A 21,579-nucleotide genomic window follows, 5' to 3' on the forward strand; every position below is an offset into this window, starting at 1 on the left:
ATTTTTATTATGCATTCTTATTCTTTTGATTGGAAATGAGTATTGTTACAATTTAATTTCAATATGGATTAATAAAATTGAGTTGAGTTGAGGACGTCAGCCTTGTACAATTTTTCCATTCTCCCAGGTCAACTATGTGCAGACCTGCTAGTGCCTTACCCCTCTTTGTGTGTACACAAAACCAAGTGCGCACAAAAAAGATCCTGTAATCCATGTCGGAGTTTAGTGGGTTATAAAAACGAGAAAAAATCAAACATGCGTCCTCTTGGATTTGGAGTGTCACTGCCCAAATGGTCGGGAAAAAACATACATACTCGTGAAATCCCACTCGTCCCTATGTACATAGTGATGCAGCCCACGAACAAAGAAGAAGAAGACCAAACAGCATCTTCACCTATGATTGTTGTCCTACTGCCGCTGTGGCAGTTTCATTAAGATTCTTATTTTGTTTGGTTTTGAGGCTGGTTTCTCTATAGATCTCTTGTCAACAGTTCTTTAAGTCAGTCTCTTTCAGCGCAAAGAAAGCACAACTTTCTGGATTTACCACGAGAAAACCACAAAAAAGAGTTTGCATTCATAGTACTGGGATTCTTCCATGTTGTGCGGATATTCACGGCTTCAGATGCTGCTAGTGTTAAGTGATGTCTTCACCAAATATTATATACCCCAACATTTTCTCCTCTACCTTCTTTTTCACCTTTTTCACTTTTTTCGATTCCCTCGTTCACTTTTTTCGATTCCCTCCTTCATTTTTTTCGATTCCCTCCTTCACTTTTTTCGATTCCCTCCTTCACTTTTTTCGATTCCCTCCTTCACTTCACTTTTTTCGATTCCCTCCTTCACTTTTTTCGATTCCCTCCTTCACTTTTTTCGATTCCCTCCTTCACTTTTTTCGATTCCCTCCCTCACTTTTTTCAATTCCCTCCCTCACTTTTTTCGATTCCCTCCTTCACTTTTTTCGATTCCCTCCTTCACTTTTTTCGATTCCCTCCCTCACTTTTTTCGATTCCCTCCTTCACTTCACTTTTTTCGATTCCCTCCTTCACTTCACTTTTTTCGATTCCCTCCTTCACTTCACTTTTTTCGATTCCCTTCTTCACTTTTTTCGATTCCCTCCTTCCCTTTTTTCGATTCCCTCCCTCACTTTTTTCAATTCCCTCCCTCACTTTTTTCGATTCCCTCCTTCACTTTTTTCGATTCCCTTCTGTGTTAGTGACATGTGCATAGAGAATAACACTAATAGCTGGCTGTATTTTCATTTGCAAACACGTGTTGACAATGTTTTTACAGAGTGACGTTAAAGAAACGATTTTATCATCATTTGCACAGGAATTCTGGACAGTCCAGAGCCCCATGCAGAACACCATCATTCTCCTGGTGGAGAACATCGCCACCGCGCTGGGCACCGAGTTCAGGATGTACCTGCCACACATTGTACCCATGCTGCTGAGAGTCTTCATGCACGACACCTCACACGAACGCGTCATCACTTCCAAGGTGGGTGTACAGTGAAACCCCCTATTTAAGATCTCTACAAATCAGAGAAAATTAGGTCTTAAAGGGAGCGAGTCTTTAAAATAGAGGCAAATTTACAGAGGCTGTCAACAAAAAATCTGAAAAAGACCTGAGTACCTGCAGCGTTTATATGGTAAAAGAATGGCGGCGGCGTCCATAGGGCATTACTCTGTTTGCTTGTTTTGCTTGTTGCATCATGCAGAGTTATCAGGACCGTCTCCACTGCTAGCAACGACAATGGTTTATGCTGCAATCATGATTGTATTGTCCTTTTGTAAGAACTAAGAGTGTGAAAGTTCTCTCTCACTGATACGGTGTGCGCTTTTTCTCAGTGTATGAACGTTGAATTGTGTGTGTAGATGCTGACAGCACTGCAGATGTTTGGAGCCAACCTGAACGACTACCTGCACATGCTGCTGCCCCCTATCGTCAAGCTCTTTGACTCCAGCGAGGTCCCTTTCCCTGTCAGGAAGTGAGTCCCATAATCTGAGTTTTTCTCTGTGTGTGCGTAAAGAAAGTCAAACTTTACTTTCTTTCACTGTTTATTGTATGCTTTCCTCATTGACTTTTGGTGCTGATTATGTTACAGTAGCAGGGTTTATTTCTCAGACTTTTTGTTTATAATCCCTTTAAATTACCTCCATTCCAAGACTCCCTCCTTGTTAAGACCCGATTTTCTCAGATATTTGTTCCTCGCGCCCCCTAATTGGCGTAGAGGCGCGTCCCCCGGGTGGTGGATGGGGGAGCCTTCTCTACTAACTTCTGAGAGAAGGTCGCATCACTCTCGATGCCGTGAACCTAATTAGGATCTTTTTCTTGTTTCTTCTCTATTTCTGCCTCCCCAAAGTCCTTTTACTTTCCTTTTCTCACCCATAAAATTCTTCACTTATTACCCTTGTTAAGTGGTTCTTGTATAGAATATCTATCTATATATATATACGACTAGTGTCTGTGTGTCTGTCTGTGTATCTGTCTGTGTATCTGTCTGTGCGCGATGCACGGCCAAAGTTCTCGATGGATCTGCTTCAAATTTGGTGGGCATATTCAGGTTGACCCGGTACAGGACACAACCTGGTCGATATTTCAACACGTGCTCTCAGCGCGCAGCGCTGAACCGATTTTGGTTCCACCTCAGCTATTTTGGTTCCACCTCAGCTACCCGGGCCCCCATACCGACACACCATAGCCGCTACACCACATCACAACGCCAAAGTTCTCGGTGGATCTTTTTCAAATTTGGACACCGTATTCAGCTACACCCCGGACACAATATCATCGATGAGATATTTCAACACGTGCTCTCAGCGCGCAGCGCTGAACTCATTTTCGTTTTTGTGTTCATTTCACCATTATAAGTAACTCTTCCTTATCTTCTCCAGTGTTTGGCGTTTATCTCCCTTCCTTCGTGTGGCTTTCCCGTTCAGTTCTAAGTTACTATTACTATTTTTAGAATGTCACTGCGCTGTCCACTGCGCTGTCCACAACGCTTCCCTTGCACCCGTAAGTTGTTCTTACTGTCAAAGTGAAAAGGTCGAATCAATTTATAGCCACGCGAAAAATACACTCTCACCTATCTCTATATATTTATAGATACAGATATGCATATATATATACGGCTTCTCTGTGTGTGTGGGTGTTTGTGTGTGTGTGTGGGCAAAAACCTGTGTATTGTAGAGTTCTGTTTGTGATGTGGTCTAGCGGCTTTTGTCTGTCTGTATGTTCTGGCATGTGAGAAGCCACAGCAGATAATATAGGGCCAAGAAATAAGCTCTAAAATTCTCAATCCCGTTTGACAGGACTTCGCCTTCAAAGGTGATTGTGGTGAACCGCCACGCTGTCTGTCTCTGTCTCGCGCCGTTCACCCCAAATTCCCGTTTCTGAGTAACTATTTTTAGAATGTCACTGCGCTGTCCAGAACGCTTCCCTTGCACCCGTAAGTTGTTCTTACTGTCAAAGTGAAAAGGTCGAATCAATTTATAGCCACGCGAAAAATACACTCTCACCTATCTCTATATATTTATAGATATAGATATACATATATATATATATACGGCTTCTCTGTGTGTGTGTTTGTGTGTGTGTGTGTGGGCAAAAACCTGTGGATTGTAGAGTTCTGTTTGTGATGGGGTCTAGCGGCTTTTGTCTGTCTGTATGTTCTGGCATTTGAGAAGCCACAACAGATAATATAGGGCTAAGAAATAAGCTCTAAAATTCTCAATCCCGTTTGACAGGACTTCGCCTGCAGAGGTGATTGTGATGAACCGCCACGCTGTCTGTCTCTGTCTCGCGATTCACCCCGGCGAAGCCGGGTATTCCTCTAGTAGTCAATGTTTGTAAAGATTTTAGTCAAGCAGTATATAAGAAATGTTTAGTCCTTTGTACTGGAAACTTGCATTCTCCCAGTAAGGTCATATATTGTACTACGTTGCAAGCCCCTGGAGCAATTTTTTGATTAGTGCTTTTGTGAACAAGAAACACTTAACAAGTGGCTCTATCCCATCTTCCCCCTTTCCCCTATCCCATCTCCCCCCTTTCCCTCGTCGCGATATAACCTTCGTGGTTGAAAACGACGTTAAACACCAAATAAAGAAGTAAAGAAAGATATTTGTTGGTCATCAATTTTGGGTTCCACTGTACTGTCCTCCACTACACAGTGATCCAATGTGTATGTATTTGATGTTATGTTAAATAGTATGATCTTATTCATATTTAATATGTGACCTTCCACCACGAAATGAGTCGCATGTCACCTTTGCATGATTTTCATATTTTTACATTTTCCTAAAGAGTTTTTTATGCTCTATCCAGTGGTGAAACCCGTTTTAGAAAAGAGCGAAAACTGTTTGAGTTATAAGCCTGTGACTAAGGTGACCCTCACACTGTTACCAGACACTCCCCGGACTTATATTGAGCCTAGCGCAGAACCGCGCGAGGTGACATGCGACTCATTTCGTGGTGGAGGGTCACATATGTAAAGCACGGAGAGCATAGATTACTGTGGTTCGCGCTATATAAGCTGTCATTATTATCATTATTATTAATACACTAGGCCTGGGAATGATACGCCTTTCGTCGGAAATACGAAGAAGTCCTTTTCTAATTATGTAAGAAAAGAGCCTCCGTGTGCCCTTAAAAATGCTTAAAACGCAACATTTGCCCGTCAATACGCCCAAACCACTTTGACTCATTCCCAGGCCTGATACACGTATTTGCGTTTGTCAGGACGGCCATAGAGACCATCGACCGCCTGACAGAGGTGCTGGACCTGACAGACTATGCCTCCCTCATCATCCACCCCCTGGTTCGAGTCCTGGACCAGAGCCACAGCCTGCAGACGGTGTGCATGGACGCCCTGGCAGCGATGGCCGCCCAGCTGGGCATCCGCTACAACATCTTCATCCCCATGGTGCACCGGGTCACTGTGCGGCACCGCATACACCACCACCGCTATGAGATCCTCATGACGCGTCTGCTGCAGGTATTGAGAGAGAGAGTGTGTGTGTGTGTGTGTGTGTGTGTGTGGCATGTGCTACATCTTCATCTCCATGGGTTTTGAGGATTTTAAGGAAAAGGAGTGACGGAGGGTACTCACAAGAAAGATATTCAATAGTGCTATGATTTCTTTAAGTTTTCAAGGACCAGAAGATTAGAGAAGGGACACATCCTTGATGTCATTCCTTAAGCCAATCAAAAAGTCAAAGACATAATTTCTGTGTGTTTTCAGGGCACAACAATAGCAGAGGAGGAAGACATCCCAGTAATTCTACGTCAGGCCAAAAAGAAACGGCACGCAGAGAGAGAACGAGAAAAACAGTCAGAGGCTGACTCCACCACCATCACCAAACTCAACGTAAAACTCGCCAACCTCCACAAGGTAAATGTTGTACCTGCATGTGTTTTGTTTGTTTCTTGCAGAGCATTGCAAACACACCAACATACATACTCACGCATGTACACATGCACGCATGCACACACACACGCACGTACGCACACGCACGTACGCACGCACGCACGCACAAACACACACACTAACACACACACACACACACACACACGCACACACGCACGCACACACACACACACACACACACACACACACACACTAACACTAACACACACACACACACACACACACACACACACACACACAGAGGCTAACACACACACTAACACACACACTAACACACAACGGCACACACATACACACACACACACACACACACACACACACGCGCACGCATGCATGCACACACACACACACACACACTAACACTAACACACACACACTAACACACACACACACACACACACACACACACACACACACACACACACACACACACACACACACACACACACACAACCACAACAACTGGGAATCATTCAAAATCAAAGATTGTCTTAATGTATTTTGTGACAGGAAGTTGAAGAACTTTCACTTGTGTTTTTCTTTGTGGGTGTTCATCATTTGTTGAATGCATGTCTGTGTGTGTTACAAAAGACCTTATTTGCATTGGGTTTGTGTGTGTCAGTCGCTGAGCGCAGGTCGGCGTGTGTCCAAAGAGGACTGGATCGAGTGGCTGAGGAAACTGAGTATTGAGCTGCTGAAAGAGTCCCCCTCCCCTGCACTCCGCTCGTGCTGGGCCTTGGCACAGAGCTACAATCAGCTGGCCAGGTGAGAATGTTTACCTGTCTCAGAAATTCCCTAGCATTTGCTAGAATTGCATTATGTCAACAGAATTCCCAGACCGCCCTGATATGGCCCTTCGTGGTCGGCTGGGCGTTAAGCAAACGAACAAACAGAATTCCCAGAGCTTGGGAGGAATGTTTTTAACCATTGGTTTTAAGGTTGGAAAGGTTGGATTAAGTTTGGAATTTGAGAAATAATGTTGGTCACAATTAGTGAATTACATTTCTTAAAAAGTATGTGAAGAAAAAGACATTCACAGGAGTCAAAGCAGTGAAGCATTCTGCCGCTATTTTGAACCAACATTATACATCCATGAGAGGTGGCATAGGACAAATGTCCTGGACAATGCAAAAGTGATTGGACATTTGTCCTGAACAAAAATAAATCAATAGGACATTTGTTTTTAGCAACAAAACGTAAATTTTATTAAACTTGACTAGTTTCTTGTCACAAAGGTAACAGAATAAATAGGCAACTGTCAACCGGCTTGGAGAAATCAGAATTGCGACCCTTGCAAGCTCTTCTCTATAAAAAGCACATAAAGTCTCCCCATGTTTTGTCTGCTTGGAGAGACACATCGCTTCGCAAAAAATCGATAAAATAGCAAATCAAACTACCGTATTTGACGGATTACAAGACGCACCGTTTTATAAGCCGCACCCAGACTTTAAAAAAAAAAATTGGGACGAGCCACGTATAGGCCGCGTCACTATATTAGCCGCAGTCGAAAAAAATATAATCAGATCGTGTCAATCAATCAAAACAACCAGGCAAATGAAAGTACGGTATTTGGCGAAATCGGCTCCGAGAATAAACAAGTGAAACAAAGAAGAAAAGTGAAAAAGTTTGATGAAAAATATCACACACACACACAATTTGTAACCAACACACACATGTAGCCCCGCCCGGAATAAGCTTTTTGGGGATGATTTACGACTTTTGCGCACATTTCGAGCAGACGAAAACACAACATGGCGGCTCTCGCTCCTCCAACTATCGCGAGACACAAAAAACCGAAATCTCGCGCGCGCGAGATCCTGATCTCGCGCGCGCGAGATCCTGATACATCCGGTGTTTCTCTGTACGCTATCTTGTCACGGCGACTTGTTGACAAACAAAGATTCGCGAAAGAAAGAGAAAAGCGCCGAGTCTTGAGTAGAGAGCTAATAAAGTACCGGTAATCGCTACTCGAGCGAAATGAAAATCCGCGGTGACTTTCATTAGGTGAATGCTATTCAAGTTTAGGTAACATTTTAGTTGCATCTTTTTATAAGCAGCAATGCGATTTTTTTTTTTTTAAAGTCGCGGCTTGTAGTCCGTCAAATACGGTACATGTACTGTAAATTGGAAAGTACTGACAATGTCCAGATCAAATAAAAGCATAATCGGACAATCACCACTTTGTGACAAAAACAATAGGACATATGTCCTCTTGCATGAAAAATGTATAGGACATTTGGAAAAAATATACGTGTATGTCCGACGTGGATGTGAGCCCCTGTACATGCGGTCTATGACCATTGTCTCCTGACAGTCCATATGGAGGTAGCTCAGTCTGAGTTGCAATTATTGACAGTTAAATGACATATTCAACATGGGGAAACGTTTACATGTTGGGAACAGTACTTAATCAATACTTCGTTGTGGGAAAGCCAGTTAATCAGTTCTGTCTCCAAGTGTCATGATGGCAGATAATGCAGTGATTTGTTCGAGAAGCGCCATGCAGGCTCTGTCTTCAGCCCTCTAGGTTTTCTGTAGGGGTTGCCCCACCCTTAGCTCCTGGCCCATATGTCCTACCCTGGGAGCACAGGGGGGATTGTTTCTCCGAGGATCCCACCCCGTAGCTAGAGGTTTTGCCGCGCCTCTTGCCCACATGATGAACCTGTCATAGGATACATAGGGTATTTCATGGAGGAAAACAGTGCTACATGTTGCCCTGCCCCTCTCCAGGTAGGATCACCACCAGTTGGTCTGCGACTGCTTATTCGTCCAGGCAAGCCTAGCTTATTTCGCAGCTATTCCCCTGTCCACCACCTGGGGACGCACTTTGCTGGGGATGGTCGCCCCACTGAGAATCACTCACGCTAGGTGTGGAGAAACTCAGCCTGTCCAAGAGCCAGTTAATGATGGGAGAAGGTTTGGGAATTATGACGAGAAAAACCTATGAGAACTTTAATGTGTGTGGACTAGCAGGAAAACCAAACATGAACTTTAAAACCATGTGTTCTCCGCAGGGATCAGTTCAGTACTTAAATCAAAACTTCGTTGTGGGAAAGCCAGTTAATGATAAGAGAAGGTTTGGGAAATGTGAGGAGAAAAACCTATGGGAACTTTGTTGTCTGTGGACTGACAGGAAGACCTACCATGAACTTTAACACCATGTGTTCTCAGCAGGGATCTGTTTTGTACTTAAATCAAAACTTCATTGTGGGTGAACCAGTTAATAATTGGAGAAGGTTTTTGTAATGGTGAGGAGAAAAATAGAGAAGGTTTGGGAATTGTGAGGAGAAAAACCTTTGGGAACTTTGTTGTCCGTGGACTGACAGGAAAACCTAACATGAACTTTAACACCATGCCTGAGGAAGACCCCAGTTGTTAAAACGTCACTCATATTTGTTTTGTATTTGCTCGTACTTGTATGTAATATTTTAATGGACAATAAAGGGCTGTTATTGTTATTATTGTTATTGTATTCTTCGTTCAAACATAAGTACAGTATTTTGGGTCTTTTTATTTAACACCATGTGTTCTCCGGCAGGGATCTGTTCAACGCAGCCTTCGTGTCGTGCTGGACGGAGATGGCGGAAGCGGAGCAAGACGAGCTAGCCAGCATGCTGGAGCAAGCGCTGGTCTCACAGGAAATCCCGGAGATCATCCAGACCCTCCTCAAACTGGCCGAGTTCATGGAGCACTGTGATAAGGTCTTTTTGCTTTCTTTTTAAGATAAGATAAGATAAGAAAACTTTATGGAACATAAATACACGACTAAGATCAACTTATTGCATAAGCATTTAACCCCTTCACTGCCCACCCCGTATGTAATACGTGGTCATTTTTGGTTTGTCGTACGCCCATAACCGTATCTCATACGTGGGATTTGTGTCACCAACATTTCAGGACATTTCTGAAAACTAAATGGGAGGTAACCACTGTCCAAGTACTTGTAGGGGTTCTAAACACAGTTCTTTCCCATAGACCGTTTGGATAAGTTACTAAAGTTGCTACCACGTGTTGAAAACTGTGTTAGCATTCTCGCCATTCACAATGGCGGCTGAAAGTCGGACCTCAACTCGTAGACCTGTTTTCAAACGATACAGTGTTCTGGAAGCTCTACAAGAAGTGATTTATGGATTACCACACAGAAGAATACTTTTATGGGCTGTAATGTGAGTACCTGATGTTTTACACCAGTTTTAGCAGTGTTTTGTGTGGTTTTACGTGCTGCAATGTGTGTCACTGTGTGTGTGTAAGTCCGGAAACTGTAATTTTTGACGAAAATGGTCATTATATCAATTGTTACTATAACAATCACAAACAAAGTCCAATGATCATGTCATCCTATAATAGCCAAGGGTATAAGCAAAACACATGCCAAAGATCTAAGAGATATCTCAATAAATGATCGAGCAGTGAACAGATTAGTGAACCTACCGAAGAAAGCGAAATTTTGCCCTGGCACACAGCAATACCAAAATGCTGTTATTCTGTGGCAGTGAAGAGGTTAAGTATTTATCCTGTTACAGCTTAAAGATAAACTCGAACTTGCCCTGGTGACCACATCTCGTTCAAACCTGAAAAAGATGCACACACCACCCATCACGTAATAGCCGAAGTCGGCTCCTGTGACGAAATCCCCACGAAATACACCGAGTTGGCATCCAGATCTAGATCCAGAAGATCCTTGACGAGATTTTGATGTTTTTTAGGTATGCTTGAAGAGAAGAATTTCAGTGAACATAGGGACTCTTAAAAAAGAGGGAGTCTTAAAATGGGGGTACATTTTCAGAGGTTATGAATAAAAAGTCTGAGAAAACAGGGTCTTAAAAGGGAGGAAGTCTTAAATTAGGGGGTCTTTAGAGGTGGGTTCCACTGTAATATATAGTGTTATCTTCCCTCCAGGGTCCTCTGCCCCTGGACAGCAGTGTGCTGGGAGAGAGGGCGCTGCGATGCCGAGCCTACGCCAAGGCCCTGCACTACAAGGAGGAACAGTTCCACCGCTCCCCTTCGGCTGACACCCTTGAGGCTCTTATCAGGTAACATGTTGTCGTCGGGCACATTGACCAAGTGGTCAAGATGTTGGCCTTCCATGTGGAAGGTTTGGGGTTCGAACCCCAGCCGCGACTGGTTGGTTAAGGGGGGACATTTTCCCATCTCCCAGGTCAACTTACATGCAGACCTGATCGTGCCTTATCCCCCTTTGTGTGTGTGTGTGTGTGTGTACACCAAGACCTGATCGTGCCTTATCCCCCTTTGTGTGTGTGTGTGTGTACACCAAGACCTGATAGTGCCTTATCCCCCTTTGTGTGTGTGTGTGTGTGTGTACACCAAGACCTGATCGTGCCTTATCCCCCTTTGTGTGTGTGTGTGTGTGTGTGTACACCAAGACCTGATCGTGCCTTATCCCCCTTTGTGTGTGTGTGTGTGTACACCAAGACCTGATAGTGCCTTATCCCCCTTTGTGTGTGTGTGTGTGTGTGTACACCAAGACCTGATAGTGCCTTATCCCCCTTTGTGTGTGTGTGTGTGTGTGTACACCAAGACCTGATAGTGCCTTATCCCCCTTTGTGTGTGTGTGTACACCAAGACCTGATAGTGCCTTATCCCCCTTTGTGTGTGTGTGTGTGTGTGTGTACACCAAGACCAAGTATGCATGGTGAAGAACCTGTTACCCATGTCAGAGTTCGGTTAGTTATAGAAACAGGAAAACGCCTAGCACCCGCTGAAAACAGACTATGGCTGCCTAGATTTGTATGGCAGAGGAAACAAGAGTCATACACATAAAATCCTGATTGTGAACAACACGAGTGTACGCGGGAGTTGTAGCCCTGAAGTAGGAACACAGAAGAAGAAGAAGGTAAGGTGTTTGTGGCTCTTTCTATGACCTCTATTTCTCTGTTTTTTGCAGACACTTTGGATGAGCTCATCAGATAAGATTATTTGTCTCTTTCTCTTTGGTTCCTGGCCTGTCTTTTGTGGGGATTTGTATTGATTTTCCTCTTTTGTCGACAGCATCAATAACAAACTGCAGCAGTCAGAGGCAGCAGCTGGTGTGTTGGAGTATGCTCAGCGTCATCACCGCACTGACTTTGTGAGTAGCGCTTCTCACTTCATTTGCTTCTTCTTGTCTGGATGCTGTGTTGTTTTGATGAAAACTCATTCAGAAACACTAATGTTACTCTACTGAGTACTGTACCATTTTTATGCCAAATCGTCACCAGTTAACGTAAAAAACATTGCTTTGAAATGTATTTCTTGTTAACTTATTTACTTATTTACTTTTTATAGTTAGTGTGCTTCTGAAGCCAATATTTCCGTTACAAAGCTGATGTTCAGTTTTTAGCGGGTCAGGTTGTCTACCCTCATATATACTCCTCTGAATCATCAGAAGGAATTTTACAGTGTCTATCCCTGATCAGACAGTGTGGGTTGTGCAGGACCCATACTCTGCAAAGATGTGGTAAAATTGGATGGCTTGGGTCGTGTAAGACCCATACTTTTCATGTTGACTCCTTGTGTAGAAAGTATGGGTTGTACACGACCCATACTTTTCATGTTGACTCCTTGTGAAGAAAGTATGGGTTGTACACGACCCCAGTCATCTGGGCTGAGGTGCACGAACCGAAAGTGGGTACCACCAAAACGGGAGAGAACAAACCGCAGGTTCTGATTGGTTGAAATCACAACAAATCCCAGTTTCAACCAATCCAACACAGCGGGTGGCTCCCGTTTGGGTGGTAGCTTTCTCGTGCATCTCAGCCCGGGACTGGATAGATCCGGTGAAAGTTAATGGCCCATGTTTGTGTGTATGTCTCCAGAAAATCCAGGAGAGTTGGTTTGAGAAGCTGCACGAGTGGGACCGGGCGCTGATGGCGTATGAACAGAAGCTGGAGCAGAATCCGGACGAGGTCAGCCTGACCCTGGGCAAGATGCGATGTCTGGAGGCCATGGGCGAGTGGTCAGTAGTGTTTTACTAAAGCTGCACTTGTGCAAGTTAGCCATGTTTTAGACCCCCGGTTTAAGAATTTCCCCCTTGCTCTCTCAGATTATCTTTTCTTAATCTCTGTGAATTTATGTCCTTTTTAAGACAGCCTCCTTTTTAAATTAAGACCTACATGTTTTTCTCAGATTTGTGGAGGTTTTTCAATGCAAGTTTCATTGTGTTTGTGTGCGCTGTATGTTTGAAGGCAACAACTCCACCAGCTGGCGGTTGACAAGTGGTCGACGGCCGACAATGATGTCCGCACCAAGATGGCTCGCATGGCTTCCGCTGCCTCCTGGGGACTGGGTGAGTGTGTGTGGTCAGCACTACAAGGCGGGGAAACAGCAGCCTGACAGGGGAAAGTGTGTGCCTGTGTGTGTGGGTGGGTGGGCCATAGACCAAATAGCCTGGACCGCCAACTCGTCACGTGACCCTTCGAGGTTACGACTCTCGACTTTCAGGGGCGCGTCACGTCCGGTTTGAAAGGCCAGCGATTCGAAGACAGTGAAAAGAAAGCACGCTCCAGTTATTTGTGACAATGGGAGGTGACAATGAACTGGATTTTCCAAAACTCCAAACTAAACTTAACAAAACTCATCAAAAAACATGTTCCATATGCACTTTTGCTGAGTTTATTTGAGGATTTTCAGAACTTACCTCGGCAACTTCGTCCATGTTTACAATCGACACCGGATATGACATCCCCCTGATTTCTGAAAGGCCATGTAAGCGTAGGTTCCTAAATGTGAGAGACGCTACCTCGTAATAGAGAGAAGGAAGACGGGCGTTGTGGCGGGGTGGTAAGACGTCGGCCTCTTAATCGGAAGGTCGAGGGTTCGAATCCCGGCCGCGGCCGCCTGGTGGGTTAAGTGTGGAGATTTTTCCGATCTCCCAGGTCAACTTATGTGCAGACCTGCTAGTGGCTTATCCCCCTTCGTGTGTACACGCAAGCACAAGACCAAGTGCGCACGTAAAAGATCCTGTAATCCATGTCAGAGTTCGGTGGGTTATAGAAACACGAAAATACCCAGCATGCTTCCTCCGAAAGCGGCGTATGGCTGCCTAAATGGCGGGGTAAAAACGGTCATACACGTAAAATTCCACTCGTGCAAAAACACGAGTGTACGTGGGAGTTTCAGCCCACGAACGCAGAAGAAGAATAGAGAGAAGGAGCGGAGAGAGAGCTAGTTGGCGGTCCAGGATAAATGGTCTATGGGTGGGCCTAGTAAGTGTGGCTGAGAGTTGGTGTTGTCAGCACTGCAAGGCAGGGAAACAGCAGGGAGGCCTGACTGGGGAAGTGTGCGTGCATGTGGGCGTGCTTGTTTGTTTGTTTGTTTGCTTAACGCCCAGCCGACCACGAAGGGCCATATCAGGGCGGTATGCGGGTGTGCGTGCATGTGAGTGTTTGTACATGCTTGGTGTATATTATTAAGGTATTGGGCAGGTGTTGGATCGTCTGATAACTGTGCTGATAATTGAATCCATTGTTCAATAGAACAGGGCAGAGAACTGTAGATTCAATCAGCGTAGTTTGAGTGTTGTCTGCATTCTGTGTGTGGATCAGAGTTTCACTGTGCTGATGATGTTTTTTTTTTTTTTTTTATTTATTTTTTTTTTATCTCAGTTGCATGCAGGCTGCTTCAAACCCTTTCTTTTTTGCAATTTTTTTGTTTTTGATTTTTGTTGTTGTTGTTGGCGGGGAGCATCCTTCTTCATTGATCTTTTTATTTTTATTTTTTTTTAAGTAATGTTTTTACTATAACATTAATATTACTATATCTAAATGTATTTTAAACAACTTTTCTATATAACAATTCCCTCTCAAAAATGCATACAATATCCAGAGGGGAGCCATATCTATAAATACCAACACACATTTTGGCTATCACAATCAAATAATTCACATAACTTATTAGTGCCTTGGAACTTTGTGAATTTTCAAATACGCCCAAAAAAACTTCCTTTACGGTAATTTTAATAATCATATTATATTTACAATTCACTTTCACTGTGCTGATGATGTTGTGTGCAGGCCAGTGGGACAGTATGGAGGAATACATCTGCTACATCCCACGCGTCACCTACGAGGGAACCTTCTACAGGGCCGTCTTTGCCCTGCACATGGAAAACTACCAGCAAGCTCAACAGGTTGGCATTTCATTTCGCTTACGTTGTTATCCCATTGCTGGCAAATTGACAAGGCGTGGGACATAGTGGATACAGACCTTACCTTACCTCACCTCATCTTACCTGTATCTGACCTTTCGTGTTGCAGTGTATAGACAAGGCGCGGGACATCGTGGACACAGACCTTACCTCACCGTACCTGTATCTGACCACAGGGTTCGTACAGGTCATGGAAAACCTGGAAAGTCATGGAATTTGATTTTTAATTTTCCAGGCCTGGAAAGTCATGGAATTTCAATTCAAGCCATGGAAAGTCATGGAATTAAACAAAAATAAGAAGAAAAAAAATTAACCTTTAGCACGCCAGCGGCGATTTTTGTCGCCCAGCCATTCCTCCCCTTTACCAGCCAGCGGCGATTTGCGTCGCCAGCACAAGGCTTGTTCGTATGACCAACTTCTCGTTCGTATTTGCACACGAGAATAACGGTATTTTTAACGGCACTTGAGCCAAAGCGATGCTCACTTCCTTCCATTATCTCGTCGTGTCGTCTGCGCTGCATTTGAGTCGGTTTCGTCGAAGTTTTCTGCTTTTGTTTTTGCATCGATAAAGTACTTTAGCGCTTCGACAAGCAAGATGGAGGATGATGAGTTTGAAACTTTCTTTCGAGTTGTTTCTTGACAACAAAAAGTATGCGGAATTTGAACGAATTACCAAGGAAGATCTTTGCAATGAACTGTGTATCGCGGTGAAAAAAATGACAGTTCGTCAAGTCACAGTGACGGTTACGAAACGGAATTTACGAAAGTGCAGATGGATACAAACAGTGGCTGGTCCAGTTTAGTGAAATGACAGGACCAGCAAACATTACCGATAATCTGACTGCGTAGCAAATGCTTGACTTGCTTGTCGAAGAAACACTGTGTAGATACTGACTCAAATTCAGTGCAAAGCAAGCCAGTGTCAAAACTGGCAGTGACAGGACGTAAAAAGTTTGCGTGTTCGGAAATGGCGACCTGTGGATCTAGTCATGGAAAATGTTATTGAGGCTCATGGAAAGTCAAGGAAAAGTCATGGAATTTTGTTTCTGAAAACCAGTGGGGACCCTGTGACCATACGTGTTGCAGTGTATAGACAAGGCGCGGGACATCGTGGACACAGACCTTACCTTACCATACCTTACCTCACCTGTATCTGACCATACGTGTTGCAGTGTATAGACAAGGCGTGGGACATCGTGGACACAGACCTTACCTTACCATACCTTACCTCACCTGTATCTGACCATACGTGTTGCAGTGTATAGACAAGGCGCGGGACATTGTGGACACAGACCTTACCTTACCATACCTTACCTCACCTGTATCTGACCATACGTGTTGCAGTATATAGACAAGGCGCGGGACATCCTGGACACAGAACTGACGTCCATGCATCACACCTTACCTTACCTTACCTCACCTCACCTTACCTGTATCTGACCCTTGCAGTGTATCGACAAGGCGCGGGACATCGTGGACACGGACCTGACGGCCATGGCGGGGGAGAGCTACAACCGGGCCTACGCTGTGATGGTCAATGTCCAGATGCTGTCTGAGCTGGAGGAGATCATCCAGTACAAGCTGGTGCCCGAGAGACGCCAGGCCATCAAGGAGATGTGGTGGGAGAGACTCCGGGTGGGTAGTGACAAAGATGTGGATGTGATTAGGGCAGGAGGACATTTAAAACATTCTTCAGTACAACTTGGTGTGTGAGAAACGATGATGCCATGCTGTCCGGGAAATGTGGGTAGAAGTGCAGATAGGAAGGGTAGAGGAAGGAGCTTACTGTTGGATGGGTCGGGGGAATGGACAAAAATTCTTCAATAAAACCGTGAGTGTGTGAGATGCCAAGCTGTGGAGGAAATTTGGTGGTACAGAATGCAAATGTGATGGTGATGGGGGAGGTAAGGGGGGTGGGGAGCACCAACCCATGAGGAACACAGAGGAGAAAGGGAGCGCTAGAACCTGGGTGGGGAATGTAAGGGTGTTGGAGACCCTAGGTGCACTGTCATCAAGTCATGGATTCAATTTTCATCTTTCTTTTTGTATGTTAATTAATTATCTTTTCTTACTTAAAATGAAAAAACTAGCAAGATGTATTTTATGGGAACAGCAGTGAATTTTTCAGGTATCATCAGTTGCCCCAGACTGACTTTTGATGTGCAAAATGCATAATTCTTGCAGGGCTGTCAGCGCAATGTGGAAGACTGGCAGAGAGTCCTGCAGGTCCGTTCTCTGGTCATCACCCCGGCAGAGGACGTTCACGCCTGGCTCAAGTACGCCAGTCTGTGTCGCAAGAGTGGTCGTCTGGTGAGTATCACTTGGTCTACGTCTCATTAGTTTGACAGTGGAAGGTGCTCTTGGTGAGTGTTACTTCGTCTATGTCTCATTAGTTTGCTAGTGGAAGGTGCTCTTGGTGAGTGTTACTTCGTCTACGTCTCATTCGTTTGCTAGTGGAAGGGGCTGTTGGTGAGTGTTACTTCGTCTACGTCTCATTAGTTTGACAGTGGAAGGTGCTCTTGGGGAGTATCACTTGGTCTACGTCTCATTAGTTTGACAGTGGAAGGTGCTCTTGGGGAGTATCACTTGGTCTACGTCTCATTAGTTTGACAGTGGAAGGTGCTCTTGGGGAGTATCACTTGGTCTACGTCTCATTAGTTTGACAGTGGAAGGTGCTCTTGGTGAGTATCACTTGGTCTACGTCTCATTAGTTTGACAGTGGAAGGTGCTCTTGGTGAGTATCACCTGGTCTACGTCTCATTAGTTTGACAGTGGAAGGTGCTCTTGGTGAGTATCACTTCGTCTACGTCTCATTAGTTTGACAGTGGAAGGTGCTCTTGGTGAGTATCACTTCGTCTACGTCTCATTAGTTTGACAGTGGAAGGTGCTCTTGGTGAGTATCACCTGGTCTGCGTCTCATTAGTTTGACAGTGGAAGGTGCTCTTGGTGAGTATCACTTGGTCTACGTCTCATTAGTTTGACAGTGGAAGGTGCTCTTGGTGAGTATCACTTGGTCTACGTCTCATTAGTTTGACAGTGGAAGGTGCTCTTGGTGAGTATCACTTGGTCTACGTCTCATTAGTTTGACAGTGGAAGGTGCTGTTGGTGAGTGTTAAGGCGGTCCTAAATTGAGCGAAGATTTTGCAAAGTCTTTTTACCGAAAACTCAGTGCTGAAGCTCGGTGCGGCCAGCTTCGCAAAGTAAACTGCGCGTAATTGACTTCACCCAATTAATGACAGGCCTGAAGTTTATTTGGTGTGTGTCGTTGAAATCTCACCTTTGGCCACTAAACATGCCGATCAGTTGGAATACATGGTTATTGGGGAAAAAAGCCAGGTTGAAGTCTTGATTGATTTTGTCGGCTGTGTTGAAAAAAAATGAGTTTAGAAATACTCGACAGTGCATTATACGACTGTTAATGCTAACCATGGACAGTGCTTTGTGTGTTCAATTATTAAGTTTATTCTTTATAAAATGTGGGTTAGTTAACTCTTAACGTCCTGTAACGTTTTTTGCATGTCCCAGTGCAAAATCCCATAAGGATTTGGGAAAAAGAGACAAAATTTGGGTGTGTTCAATAAAAAAATCATATTTTCATTGTTTATGGATGGATTTACTTGATATTTTTTTTACCATTGTTTCCAGGGTCAGTACTTCATTGTCTTACGCATCAAACTGAAGTTAATGCTATTTATGTGAGTTGGGTAAGTATATTAATTAAATGAAAATTTATTAAGAAATTTTCGATTTACGTTCATCTTATTCTACATCATTTCCTGATTCCAAAAACATATAAATATGTTATATTTGGATTAAAAACAAGCTCTGAAAATTAAAAATATAAAAATTATGATCAAAATTAAATTTCCAAACTTGATTTAAAAACAATTTCATCTTATTCCTTGTCGGTTCCTGATTCCAAAAACATATAGATATGATATGTTTGGATTAAAGACACGCTCAGAAAGTTAAAACGAAGAGAGGTACAGAAAAGCGTGCTATGCAGCACAGCGAAACCACTACCGCGCTGAACAGGCTGGCAGTTTCACTCCGTTTTGCAGAAGCGGCGGACTACCGTCAATGTGAAAAAATGCAGTGCGTTCAGTTTCATTCTGTGAGTTCCACAGCTTGACTAAATGTAGTAATTTCGCCTTACGCGACTTGTTAAGACCTGATCTTCTCAGATGTTTGGAGGTGTCAAAAGGGGGGTTCCTCTGTGGAAATGACTTATTTGCTGTTGCAGGCCCTGTCCCACAAGACACTGGTGACGCTGCTGGAGACCGACCCCACCAAGAAGCCTGGCACCCCCCTCCCCACCGCACACCCCTCCATCACATACGCCTACCTCAAGCACAGGTGGCACGTCTCTCGCCAGAGAGTCACTCAGCAGGTTAGTAGTGTTCACTTCTGTCTTGTTCTAATGACGACAGTGTTTGTTGGTGTTGTGCAGAGAGAGAGAGAGCGAGCGTTGGCGCAAGTACTTTATTTTCCGGACAGAAGGGAGTAGATGCAACAGTAGGGTGTGTGTGGTTGCAACAGAAGGGCGTGTGCATGTGTGTGTGTTTGTGTGGTGTTGGTGTGTGTGTTTGTGCGTGTGCCTGTGTGTGTGTTTGTGTGTGGTTGCAACAGAAGTGCGTGTGCCTGTGTGTGTTTGTGTGTGGTTGCAACAGAAGTGCATGTGCCTGTGTGTGTGTTTGTGTGGTGTTGGTGTGTGGTTGCAACAGAAGGGCGTGTTTGTGTGTGTATGTGAGTTTGTGTGTGTGCGTGCATGCGTGCAAACGTGCGTGTGTCAGTGCATGCATGCTGCGCGTACATACGTAGTGTATATTATTAAGGTATTGTGGCAGATTTGATTGAGACCGGGGGCTGCCAGGGGATTGTGCAGGATGTTTCTTATTTACTCGTGATGTTGTTTGTCTGACCTCGCGTTGTGTTTTGTTTTGAGTGTAAGAATGTTTCCCGTTTCCCTCTCTTATCCCCGATGCAGTAGTATCTAGTATTCAGCTCTCATACGGCCAACGGCCTCTCTCTTGCGAACGAATGTAGCCCACACCGTGGTTGTACAGTTTAAAACATCATTTTTTATTATACAAGTGCATGGAATCAAAACATCGTCACTCTCTCACGCAGACTCGTTTTCTTTCTTCCCTCGTCACTTCACAACTATTTCTGTCGTGTCTCAGTACTGTCGCTGACTGTCGTTTAAACAAGGGGGGTGATTATCAGGTTCCCGATTGACAAGGAACTTATTCAGACTTAAAGTCTTTATAACAGAACTCCCGATTGACAAGGAGCTATTTAGTGCATGAAATACTATCACTATCAGATTCCCGATTGGCAAGGAATTTATACAAACGTTATAACAGAACTCCCGATTGACAAGGAGCTATTTAGTGCATGAGATACTATCAGATTCCCGATTGGCAAGGAATTTATACAAACGTTATAACAGAACTCCCGATCGACAAGGAGCTATTTAGTGTATACTGCAAGGTTCCTAGTTCACAAAGAATGATTAACAACAGATCTAAGCAATAAATCCTTACGGTTAGAAATGAAGGCCGGCTTCCGATTAACAAAGAAGTCGGCTAAGGTTTACTTTTCCCGGTTAACAAGGAATTTGGTTATAATTAAATGACTCCCGATTAACAAAGAGTCTGGTTACAATTACTGACTCCCGATTAACAAAGAGTGCCGCGCACTTGAAATCCAAAACATTATATAGACCTCAAATCTTTGGACTATTTCGCATAATCATGCGCTACAGTGAACTCTGACCCTGAATCACTTACTTCCGGCAAATAATCCGGTTCTTCCTCAATTTATACTACTCTATTTTCCGCTAACCGTCGTTAAACAACCATGTCCGTAAGCGACTATTATCCTAAAGAAACTTATCATTTTATCAAACAACTCCCGCACATCGATACTAACAGATTAGCAGCTGGTCGTCTGCAACAAAGTCACGTCTGCTTGAAGCGTCAGTGCTAAGCTGTTCTAAAAGCTAGCATCGTGCGTCGTAAATTACGTCACATAAAAGATGGCGTCAAGTGCATGCGTACCAATGAAGTCACTCAAACACGCGCACGCACACTGAACATTATTACGTGGGCTGTAAGGCTATTCCCTCACAGTATGTTAATGTAAGTGTCTTGACGTTTCTGTGTGGAGGCACAATAGTATTTCCTAGTTTAGGTTCAGTCTTCACACTTTAAAAGAAAAGTGTCACCCCATAGACCTGTGTGTGATACAGTCTCAGACAGAAGCACACCAGACGTACCAGCAGCTGCAGCACTTTGTGCGCCACACCCTACAGACAAAGAGCCTGCAGATCATGGCCCCTGATGACAACAAGCAGAAGAAGGAACTCAGCCAACTCATGGCCAGGTCAGTAGATACAGTGAACCACGCCCTTTAAGACCTCCACAAATCTGAGAAACTGTCTGTGTGTGTGTGTGTGTGTGTGTGTGTGTGTGTGTGTGTGTGTGTGTGTGTGTGCGTGTGTGTGTGTGTGTGCGTGTGTGTGGTGTGTGTGTGTGTGTGTGTGTGTGTGCGTGTGCGTGTGTGTGTGCGTGCGTGCGTGTGGTGTGTGTGTGTGTGTGTGTGTGTGTGGTGTGGTGTGTGTATGTGTGTGTGCGTGTTGTGTGGTGTGGTGTCGTGTGGTGTGTCCTGTCCTGTTGTGTTGTGTGGTGGTGTGTGCATGTTGTGTGGTGTGTCCTGTCCTGTTGTGTTGTGTGGTGTCGTGTGGTGTGGTGTGGTGTGTATGTGCATGGTGTGGTGTGTCATGTTGTGTTGTGTGGTGTCATGTGGTGTGTGTGTGGTGTGTCCTGTCCTGTTGTGTTGTGTTGTGTGGTGTGATGTGTCCTGCCGTGTCGTGTTGTGTTGTGTGGTGTGTGTGTGGTGTGTCCTGTCCTGTTGTGTCGTGTTGTGTTGTGTGGTGTCGTGTTGTGTGTGTGTTCGTTAATTTACTGAAGTTCTTGTTCTTGTCTGTATACTGGGATCATTTGTA

General features: G+C 44.4%; 1 protein-coding gene across 2 annotated transcripts in view; it reads left to right on the forward strand.

Moving 5' to 3' along the window:
- The window catches only part of LOC138978223 (serine/threonine-protein kinase mTOR-like), a 77,225-nt gene that overhangs the window by 34,881 nt on the left and 20,765 nt on the right, over positions 1 to 21,579 (forward strand). For both annotated transcript variants that reach the window (XM_070350885.1, XM_070350886.1), the window contains exons 23-37: positions 1,330 to 1,497; positions 1,875 to 1,987; positions 4,738 to 4,993; positions 5,240 to 5,389; positions 6,048 to 6,190; positions 8,964 to 9,126; positions 10,325 to 10,458; positions 11,435 to 11,513; positions 12,241 to 12,380; positions 12,610 to 12,710; positions 14,437 to 14,552; positions 16,020 to 16,205; positions 16,755 to 16,880; positions 18,814 to 18,960; positions 20,824 to 20,957. In XM_070350885.1, the coding sequence (XP_070206986.1) occupies positions 1,330 to 1,497; positions 1,875 to 1,987; positions 4,738 to 4,993; positions 5,240 to 5,389; positions 6,048 to 6,190; positions 8,964 to 9,126; positions 10,325 to 10,458; positions 11,435 to 11,513; positions 12,241 to 12,380; positions 12,610 to 12,710; positions 14,437 to 14,552; positions 16,020 to 16,205; positions 16,755 to 16,880; positions 18,814 to 18,960; positions 20,824 to 20,957 (2,156 nt within the window). The remainder of the gene's footprint in view (positions 1 to 1,329; positions 1,498 to 1,874; positions 1,988 to 4,737; positions 4,994 to 5,239; positions 5,390 to 6,047; positions 6,191 to 8,963; positions 9,127 to 10,324; positions 10,459 to 11,434; positions 11,514 to 12,240; positions 12,381 to 12,609; positions 12,711 to 14,436; positions 14,553 to 16,019; positions 16,206 to 16,754; positions 16,881 to 18,813; positions 18,961 to 20,823; positions 20,958 to 21,579) is intronic.

The sequence above is a fragment of the Littorina saxatilis genome, linkage group LG10 (assembly GCF_037325665.1).
Source record: "Littorina saxatilis isolate snail1 linkage group LG10, US_GU_Lsax_2.0, whole genome shotgun sequence".
Lineage (NCBI taxonomy): Eukaryota > Metazoa > Mollusca > Gastropoda > Littorinimorpha > Littorinidae > Littorina > Littorina saxatilis.